Here is a 10,844-nt window from a genome sequence, read left to right as displayed (position 1 = left end):
ATTCAAAATGAATTGCCAATGATGATGACAAAAAACTAACAAATAATAAAAAAGAAATATACTAAAAACACTTTAACAAGTGATTTTACCAAAACTGCTCTATTGGATTTGTGCTTACACTAAGGTTAACTTTCTGCCACTATTGCGAAACTGCACCTCAGCTCAGTTTGGCTCTTACTGTGTAAATCACACAATCCTTAAATATTTACCACCTTTAGACATTGTTGGGACACCACGATGTATTTGAGCCGGCTCAACGGAGAAGTGTCAGCTGTGTGCAGGAAAATAAATTATTTACATCCCCTCCCTTTACTTCAAAGAGCTGGCAAACCATTCAACCCCAGATTTGGGGAGGGGGGTCAGAGGAGGAGTTGCTAGTTACTAGGCAACCTCTGTGTCACCTGCCCCGACATGCCAAAATCAGCCACTTACCTCTGCATGCACAAGGTACATGGCTGCATTTAAAAGGCTCCTCAGCAGGACTCATGGAAAACAAAACAATTACTGAGACACAGCTAAACTATGTGGCTCCAAGAAAGAAAGTGTGATGGGATTATATTGCTTTTTCCCTCATGTGGGAAAGAGAAAGGGTTGTGTTGCTTAGAAGTCGCTGAGCTTTACTAAAAGCCCAGGAGCAAAATCCAACAATGCAACAACTGATGTTTTCCACAGAGGGCCTGTTGCATTGAAATATCTGTGATTTTTTAGCTTTTTATGAGGAGAACCTGAAGTTGGGGGAGGGAAGAGCAGTGTCCAATAAGACTGCGTGTCAAGTAGAGCTAGAAGGTGACTGCTCAGCTATGAAATCAGGAAGTTTGGTTTGAGCAACATGTCCACTGAATGAACTCTGCCCTGAGGGATCTGCTGTTTATTTACCCCCTGCCAGCACACAAACACATTCATACACCAGCACCACACACACACATACACCCATACAAGTTTGGAACAAAACATGCCAAAAAACCTCTAAACTCTCTTGTTCAAGCAGACAAGTTCAAGCATGCACCCTCTTCACACAATATCCACACACATACAAACACACAGATAGATAGATGGATAGAAAGATAGAAACATGCCCGTTGTCAATAAATAACTCATCTACTCGTGGGAAACTCGAGTTGTTTTCTCACTTTGATTCTCACTTGTGTGTTTCACTCGGCTTTACAGTTATTCACCCTGGGGGACTATTGAAGCGACAAGTTTCATTTTTATCTTAGAATGAATGCTCAGTTTAGTCATATTTTTGAATACTACATGATATCCACCACATATTTAATCAGTGGCATTTTCTCTTTCAGCAACACTGTTGTCTCATTTACAATAATGATGAATTCACTAACAATCTACAAACACACTGTAGCTGTAGGTGTGAGGATCAGACACAATGACCAGAGAGGAGACATAAATCCTTTATCTTCCCCTGGCTCCACACTGATATTGAGGTATCCCTGTTAGCCTGTTTGATCAGGTTGTGTGCTGATGTTGTATGTGTGTGTGCGCATGTGAGGACTTGGCCATGCATGACAACAGCAAATGAACACTTATCTGTCATTGGCACTAGTGCCTGAGATTACCATGAGCTGGACCAAAGCATGGAAAAAAAGAAAATTAGCCAACACTGGTTGCATAGTTGTATATAATTCATATACAGATGTGGCACAGAAGAGAGAAAAGTTAACTGGATTGCATTTAGCATACCTCACGTTATGTTTATTGAAGGCTTTTCATTGGAATCATAAAAGTGTTGAGGGAAAACCCAGCTAAGAAATCCCCGTGCACGAGAACAAAAAACCCTCCAACTAATTTCTAATTGTAAACGGGAGAGATCCTTACATTTTCTCTCCCCTCTTTTTATCTTTTGTCTCTTTCACTTTGCACGTCTGCCTCTCTGTCATAATGTGGCTTTTGGTCTCTGACTTATATTGAGAAAACAGCAAGCTGCCACAGGAAGACACTGTTGTGTTGAACAGTTTCTGTGGGTGGGCTAAAAACGAGAGAGTAAGAAAAACAGAACTGACTGTAAACGTCTCTGAGCGTCCCACCCTGCTTAGCCTGCGTCTAGACTGGCCTCTGTGAGGCAGGCGGCAGTCATAACAAGGGATTGGGAGAGCAAACAGTGCTGTTTCGCATAGTTAGCCATTTGTCTATGGAGTCACAATCAAGTAACACAACATCTGCATTTAATTGGGGCTAAACAAGGAGCTCACAGTGCAGCATACAATTATGAGATATATGAGGAGACACAGTTCTGACAGTATGCCAGCATGCCCCATGTGCCACTCACCAGAAGACCATCTCACCAGATTGGCACTGGGCAAGAGATCTGCAACCGTTACTAAGCACTGTGCCAAGGCTGTTGGCCTACTTATGAGCCATTCTCATGACAGTATTAAGCCAAGAAAATATACACACACGTACACCCTTAAGCAAGTCTTTGTGACTTGAAACAAACTGGCATTTATGAGCATATTTCAGAGTGCATGCATCACCTATGATACCATGTTTCAAATTGGTATTGAAAGCACATCCTCTTGAACACAAGTGGATAAATGAAAAGAGATGAGGCTGCTTTAGGAGCAGAGTTGACTCAAAAACTGAGCAATCAGCAATGGCTATTCCTGGTTACGAACAACAACAGTGCTCTCATTTTCCCCTTGTTACTCATGATGCCACTAAAGATGCCTTTGTTGACAATGTGAAAAAGCTAAATGCGGTGATGACATTCCCAACATGACCTCAATCAACCATTTTCAGAGCCCGGAGGCACAAAACAATCCAACAAACTCAGCAACCCCAGAAAACCCCTTCAGCCTAATTTCATAATGAATTTCAATTATACGGTATGAGGAAAATTGTTTTACCCCAACTGACCATGGCTTAGACTGGAGAGGGTTTGTTTTGAATATGTGTAACTCATTTGTTCAAAGTTATTGTTTAAAGGACAATACTCTGTTTCTCTGACGATATACTGAGCTGGTGAGCTGGGAAAAGGCACCAACCTTCTTTGACTCAGGGCTTACAAGCCTTAAGTCAGTTAAACCCCCATCAAGGTAAGCATTCTTTGGTCATTTTCACCTCCCCCAACCTCACACAAGTTACTCTTTACACACAGCAAAGAAACAAATGTTTGTTGTGCTGCAGAGAATCCAGTGTTATTTAAATGTTGCTTCTGTAAGCCTGCTTCCCTTTGATGGATGATTTTGTCATTATAGGAAATCTTTTCACCACCTGTAATGTCAGTGTGTGGCATTTATTTAGCTAATCACATGAATAAAACCGTTGAGCAGCAGATTTCACATGGATATCACTACCTGAGATATCATATAAGATGTACAATGATATATAATACAGCTTTTCTTTTGCTAACTGGCAGAGAAACATGTAATTATCACCATGTCAATCCAGTTGTCATCAGTGACACTTTGCCTTCTCTTAACTGTCTGAAAAGGGCAAATTAAGGAGCTATGATACTGAAAACCCAGGAGGTACAGGCTAGAGTACGTATCCTTCACAAACAGCATAAATATTGTATCTGTTTAATGTTTCCATCCCAGACTTGAAAGAAACTGAGGTCTCCCTACACCCAGAGGTTAACCTAAGCACTTAGCTAGCTTTTCACTGCCCGGGGGAAGAACTGTGCAATGAATGGAAAAGCAGGCCACACTTCTATCCAGGCCATCTTTATTGATCCTCAAAACCCCTTTCACAAAGACCATCCCCCCATCTTGACCACAAAAAAAGGGGACAATATAAACAACCAATAAATAAGAATCTGCGCGATTAAGGCGGTTCTACATCTCCAATAGAACACAACAGTGTGGACATGTTGGAGTTATACAGCTTCATACAGTACAAGCAGTAGATTTTTGAGAACATCACATCTAAAAAAGGCCACTTTTTCAAAAGTGAACCATTTTTAAAATCTGTTTAACATTGTACTTCTGTCATGTCTGACCTTTGTAATATCAAATGTAGGCTCTGTTTAAATGACCTTGTCATCGGAGCTTATTTTTAATATTAGGCCAAATAGAATGGGGGGAAAAATTAATGAGCAGAGAACTTAAATTCGATTTTCTTCCCCGTCTCAATCTCAAAAATCATTAAAACCACTTGGACTCCAAAATGGAGATGGTGGTTGTTCTTTATATCAGTTTTCTCAGATAGGAATAAATAAAATACACCTTTTTACTGGTAAACTGTCATGGAGTCCAGGCTTGGAGGAAACACAGTGTCATAGCATTGTTCAGAGTGGCTTTTGACAATTTCAGCATTACTTTATTACATTCATGTCCAGGAAATGTGAGAGGTGGAACTAGGCCTTAAAGCCAACCATCCTCTGGCCACCAGCACACGTGAGACTCGAGCACTGTGCGTTCACTGTGGATATCCAGAGTTCTCTTCTGTGCACCTTGTGCTGCAACTCGGCATGGTCGTACAGAGAGGTGCTCACAAAATAAAAAGTAAAGAGATGAGCACTCTTCTGCCATCCTGGGCAATTCTCACTCCGCTGTCTCCATTTGTTCGCCTTCACAAACCAGTTCCTCTCAGCAACTAACGGTACTGGGCTGCTGTTTGCTGACAAAGTCTGAGATGAAGTCAAACTCATTCTGGCCAAGAAAGAGTTCTGGCAGCTCTTGGACCCGGTCCAAGCCCAGCTCCATGACCAGGGAGGTCAGGACCTCCTCGTCGATCATATCTGCATCCATACCGTTCAGGGCCAGTGCTGGTCCGGCCATGTGCTGCATGTTAGCCAGCTGGGCTGGGTTCATGCGGTACTGGGTCGTGGGCCCCATGTGGTTCCCGGCCATAGGCCCCAGTGGGTGTCCATGGTACTGGGTGTTGAGTTTCTGCAGTTGCATGCTGGCCATGAGCTGCTGAGATGTTAACCCGCCATTCACGAACTGTTGTTGTTGTTGCTGCTGCTGCTGCTGCTGCTGTGGGTGTGGGTGCTGGGCTTGTTGCTGGTGCTGCTGCGGATGCATGTGATGCTGCTGCTGCTGCTGCTGAGGGTGATGCTGTTGTTGCTGCAGCTGGCCATTATACATCATGTTACCAGAGGTCATCTGGTGGTGACCCATCTGCGCCCCATTCAGCTGTCCATTCATGGGTCCACCCACCATGCCCTGTCGTTGCCTCATGGCGGTCTCCATGTTGGCCTGGGCACCACCGTAGTGCATCATCTGGCCATTGGGCAGTGCCCGCATGCCCTGCTGGTTGGCATGTTGCTGGTGACCTGCCTGCAGGCCGTTCATGCCCATCCTGTAACCGTGGAGACTGGCGCCCGCTGAGCTGTGATTCATGGGCATCATGAGATGGTCTGCCATGCCTCCTGTCTAAAAGCAGAGAAGATACTGTTAGGAAAATAGAAGAGGCAAACAAGATGTTTGGAAACAGTAGAAACATCAGAGGAGGCACAGTAGGGTTAATACTGACATGACATGCATGTATAGTGTCTTTCAATGTGAGCCAGTATGAAACTGGACACACAACAATAGTATTGCTGTTGTCATGTGTGAGATTTTGCATTGCTTTATTCCATACCAATTCATGCCTATTGACTTATTTTACAGTGATCACACTCAACATCTTCATTGAAACAACAAAGATACACATTTTCTTGTAATGTCACAATGCCACCTCAAGTTACACCACCAAAAACGCTTCCGGTAAAACAATCTGCAAGATTGTTTTGCATTTTGGCGAAAACCGAAAACCTTACTCGTGTGTTTGGTCTTCCTAAAACCTCCCTCTTTGTGCCAAGGAATGAACGCCCAGGTTGAAATTACAGGTTAACGTCCGACATTGTTTGGATTTTTCAGCCGAATAATTCATGCTCGACTAAATCCACGAGAAAAAGAGGAAAAATGCGTGCATCGCGTAATGCATTGCTTAAATCCCATCTATGTTGCATGCCAACTGAGACAGAAAAAAATCTGTTACATTTTACGCACGTAAGGTTGCAACAAAGAACACTGACATCATGCAACATCTCCCCAACAGCTGAATCACCACATTTCCAATAAGGCACGAAATTCAACAAAGGCTTCGCCCCCCCCCCCCTCCCCTGGATTTCATTTGATCGACTCGTATAAATGTTTGTGTTCAATAATTTCCCCGACACTATGGAATAATATCTATTTTCTTAATCTCGACTTTGAAACAAGGGAATGCAAACAATGGAGCAGCAGCAGCAGCCCTTGAGACCACCACAGACCAAAACCCCAATTTCTCCAACAAATAAATCCGATAAAGATCACCTACCCGTATCCGCTACGTTTTCACAAAGTTGCGCGACTTTGCTTCGGCTCCGTCTTTTTTAAACAGTTTTCCTCTACAAGGCAAAGCTCCTCCGAATTACAGTGTGTATTCCACAGGGTTACGCTTCATGCTCAAGCGGGGACGGTGCGCACAAAGACTGCCGCATCAGATCTTGAAACGACTGCCTATTTTCTGGGTCAACTCAGGGATTATGTACATCTAAAAAGCTCAGAGGAAGGCAGTCAGGGAGAGGTGGAGCCACGGTCCTGCCTCTTCTTTGTTCCTATTGGCCCTACTTAATATAATTGTGCATGGGCGTAGAAAAAAAGGGCTGTTGGAGAGCTGTGACACAGTAGTCAATTTAAATACCCTCCTCCCCACTGTTTCTTTTTGAAAGAACACTTGGACATCTTGTTTGTCATCATAAGTAACTGCTGCTCCTGTGTTTGCAAAATACAAGAGCTAAATTGTATTAATTGGTTTAGATAGATAGATAGATAGATAGATAGATAGATAGATAGATAGATAGATAGATAGATAGATAGATAGATAGATAGATAGATAGATAGATAGATAGATAGATAGATAGATAGATAGATAGATAGATAGATAGATAGATAGATAGAAATTTTTGTTTTTGCTATAATATTATTAATAAGGATTATTTTCTGTTGTATGTGGGAGTCATGTTGACAGTGTGATACCCACGTACTCATGCATGTTCCTAACTTGTCTGCACCTACTTATCTATTTGAACTATGTGTATGTGTAGCAAGAGTGTTATCCTGGTATGTGCATGTACACCTCATCTCCAAGATCACCGAGATCACTGTTGGTCCATGTGACCCACCGGTCTGCTGTGCAAGGCGGTGGAGGGAGGGCAGAGGAATGTAGCCTGTGTGCTATTCTAGGCCACACTGGCTGCAGCGGCTGCGTAACTACTGCCGTGCATGGATGTGTGTTCTCTCCGTTTACGTGTATGGACTATGGATGCATGCATTTGTGTTTTTCTGTGTGTGTGTGTACTTCCATTCTGCAGATGCACATGTCTCTGATTGCCCACTTCAGGACAACAACCTCTTGCCTGCAATTGCAAATGAATGGAACCACTTTGGGAGCGCAAGCCAATCTATTGTCCAGGGAATTTGTCTATAAATGGGCAACCACTGGCAGGCGTTTGTCATTGTTTGACATTGTCCGGCCACTTTAAGCTAGTGTTAATAAGCCACTCCCAGGTGTGGGTTCTTTCTGAGTAACTCACCCAGCCAGTCAGTCCAAACAAAACAGAAAATCAACATAAGTTTCTTGTGCTGTGTAAGAACAGAGCAGGGTTACTGCAGTCTGTGACAGTATGACAAAACATACAAACAAGAATTTTAAAATGCATCAAACCTTCTTTATTTTTACCCCAGGGCTAAAAAGCTACTAATGGTGTCATTTGCATTAGAGAGCACAGGCAATGTGTCCAAACCTTCTGGGGCTCACCAATCACATCGCTGCATCTGTTTTAAGACCCAAGATATTTGCATGAAATCTCAATCAGCCGTGATTGTGGTGGAATATGCATTTTGTAATTATATATCCATTGAACAAGCTTGTGTTGTTGTAATTAGGTGCAGAATACACTGCAGCGCTATCCCTTAAAGGCTGCTTCTTCTGCGTTGTATATGTTTCACAGATTTCTCCAACCGTGGCATGATTTTGAGGTGGAGTCTACACACACCTTGCCTCGAGCCATTTATCGATTTTTTTATATGCTTATGTGTTTGTTTGCATTTCAGGGAGAGAGAGCAAGAAAGTGAAAGTGCATGTGCCTGATTTTATGGGAGCAATAGGGCGCAAGTGTTACTTCGATTCCCTGCTTGGATACACTCCTGTGCCACACTGTAAAACACATAATAAAAACACAGCAATTGCAGGATGGGTTGATTTCACACTGGTTTCCCCCTCTAATAGGATCTAAAGAATCAGCTGCTTAGTTCTACATATTCATGTTCTCAGCACATCAGTATGAATATTTTGAACTGTTGATGAGCTCCTCTTTTAAAAGGCCTCGACATTCATCGTTGACTCCTCTTTACTGACAGCACACAACAACATAGTCATAACTGCCCTTTCCTTCTTGAGCATGGTAGCAACAGCTGATCTACCCTGTTGGAACATCATCTGCCTCTAAATGTTATTCCCACAGTAAGAGGCAACTGCACTATTTCCAGCAAGTTCCTAGCTGTTATGAAGTGCCATAAAACATCTAACTGCTGCTTCTAAGCCCTCCATGTTAGACTTCAAGGGAGCCCACAGACTATCTGTATTGTTCCTCAGCAAAGCCTAGGATTGTTTGAAGAGCCCCCTTGGAGTGAAGGCATCCACTGGAGTAGAGTCCAGTACAGAGAATCCTTCTGCCAGATGAGGCGTTGACCACCAACTTCATCCCTGGTTCTGCAGGTTGGTCGGGGAGAAGGACACTTAACATAACAAGTGGAGAACAAAGAAATGGTGACGCAAGATATTGTTCTGGCAGCCAGGCAAAATACTAACACTGTGTGGTGTGTCCCTGTTGGATATTCCAAACCAAGGAAACGACAGACAATGTTGGATGTGCATTATAGTGAGCAAGTGAGCAATCTTAAAAGGGAGCACTACAGACAAAGGCCATGTCATTGCTCCAGCCATTATCAATGTCCTGCACCTTTGCCTGGGCATTCTAAAGAAGGGATTATTTATGTGTTTCCTGGAAAACTGAAGATATGAAAACTATTCTAGGTTGAGGCCTGCTGAGTGTATGTATTGTATACATGGACACTCATCTGCACAGTATCTCTACTTGAAACGTATTGGAGGTGCTTAACATATTAAATGCAAACTAAGCACAATTTCATGCAGCACTTTACACCAAACCCTGTATGAATACTACAGTATACTTAAGTTGAATCAAGGCCATCGGCCAAATGTATTCATGAGTCTTTTATTGAGTGTTTACAATACTAAAAGATTAGATGGACAGTTGGACCCTGCACACCATGAGCTAACAGCTACCATCCAATCACTCAATCATGTTTAATCTTTGTCAACATCTCTCTCTACAACTAAAAGCCACTCATCTAAAACCAGCTGACTCAATCCGGCCTACCTGACTAATCCTACCACTTTTGGCTTTGCCAATATTCACTTTTAGAATTGTATAGAGTCTCAAAGCAGTTATAGAAGTGTGGCTTTATAGAGGTGGAGCCAAGTGACTGAGTACTCTGGGAAATGCTGCCACATCCTTACAATAAATTGGTTGCGCTTGCATTTACAGTGTACTGACTCATCTCAGATACAATGAATATGCACTCTGTGTTAATAACCGGAAATGAACTGATCAGGTGTTTTCAGCACAGTTTACACATGGCAATATACTTCAAACTGTTTATTTTTGCTGCCTCTAATTTAGGTGATCTTCAAATTTAGTGGATGAACTTTGAACTGTTTTAAAACTATGGGTCAGTTTTGCTAAGTTTTTATTTATTTTGTTATCATTGCCACACATAATTCATATGAATGGGCAGTCATCTTTTTCATCAGGACAAAGTATGTCCCAGAGCACATTTCCCTTGAGATGTGAAACCAAAAGTCAGTTTGCCACTCTCTCTCTTGGTGTGGGGGAGGGTTGTTATTGTTCTGGTAAACGAGAGAGACTCTATAAATACTCCCAAGGCTTCCTTCTCGCTCTCAGCCACCAATCAACAGACACTGTTCGGCCGAGCAGCTGAGAGAGGGCAATAAGCCTGAGTCAAGGCTAACGGGGGAAGGAGTGGGGGGAGGGTCTGACTCAAGCATATCTTCGTGAAAAAGTGGGTGAGGGACTTTGGAAGGGAAGGAGGGGGACAAACCTACAAACTGCCACTCTCTCACTTGAGGCTGAAAGTAGGGGGTGAAGCCTGAGGGAAAGTAGTGATTAGGTGGGGTGGGGGGTTGTTGGAATGTACCACATGAAAGCAGCTTTCCGACAACATTTGTGATTGTTCCATGTGAAGTTAAATGAACACTCCTTTTTTTTCTTTAAACAGCCATGACTTCCCTTCTATGAACTTTGGTCTATCACCGTTTTGTGGTGACACGCTTGATTTGCTTGTTTTTACACACTTCTTTTGTGCCACTTGAAAATGTCTAGTAGTAGAAGCTTCATATGACTTGTAACAAGCTACAAATAAAGAACAACCAGAGAGTGATACATATCAAAGCTGATTTATGAAGCCTGATTTAGGCTTGCTGCAACAGGAGTACATGGTTTTGGTTTACAGTGGAGCGTTAGATTTCACCTGTTGATAGCTCAGATACATCATACATGATTGAGCCACATCATGCTCCAATTTTATTCCCCTCTGTAACAACATTTGTATTCTTTCCTTCACCTTCTGTTACAGAGCCACAGTGGGAAAGTCCACCTTGTTTCATTACTGAACATGACACTAGTCTGTGCAGTAACCATTTCAATGTTGTTTCATTCAGAAATAGAAGGTGGGGGTTTGCAGTGAGCGGAAAGTTTGCAGTGCTGTTTTAAATACACGTGTATTACTATAAAGGAGACTATAAGGAGGCCCTTT

At 42.7% G+C, this 10,844-nt stretch overlaps 1 protein-coding gene across 1 annotated transcript; it reads right to left on the bottom strand.

The window, feature by feature from the left end:
• Positions 1 to 1,531: 1,531 nt before the first annotated feature.
• On the bottom strand, positions 1,532 to 6,446 carry cited4b (Cbp/p300-interacting transactivator, with Glu/Asp-rich carboxy-terminal domain, 4b). The gene is made up of 2 exons (XM_062423003.1): positions 6,262 to 6,446; positions 1,532 to 5,333 (listed from the first exon to the last, which is right to left on the bottom strand). The coding sequence occupies exon 2, from the start codon at positions 5,322 to 5,324 to the stop codon at positions 4,545 to 4,547; it is 780 nt and encodes a 259-aa protein (XP_062278987.1). The 5' UTR covers positions 5,325 to 5,333; positions 6,262 to 6,446; the 3' UTR covers positions 1,532 to 4,544.
• Between the last annotated feature and the right edge of the window lie 4,398 nt (positions 6,447 to 10,844).

The sequence above is a fragment of the Scomber scombrus genome, chromosome 7, assembly GCF_963691925.1.
Source record: "Scomber scombrus chromosome 7, fScoSco1.1, whole genome shotgun sequence".
Taxonomy (NCBI): domain Eukaryota; kingdom Metazoa; phylum Chordata; class Actinopteri; order Scombriformes; family Scombridae; genus Scomber; species Scomber scombrus.
This window is presented reverse-complemented; position numbering and strand designations above follow the sequence as displayed.

Bases quoted from the DNA above. Each gene is read 5' to 3' on its own strand.
- cited4b (XM_062423003.1), bottom strand. From the start codon at position 5,324: ATGGCAGACCATCTCATGATGCCCATGAATCACAGCTCAGCGGGCGCC.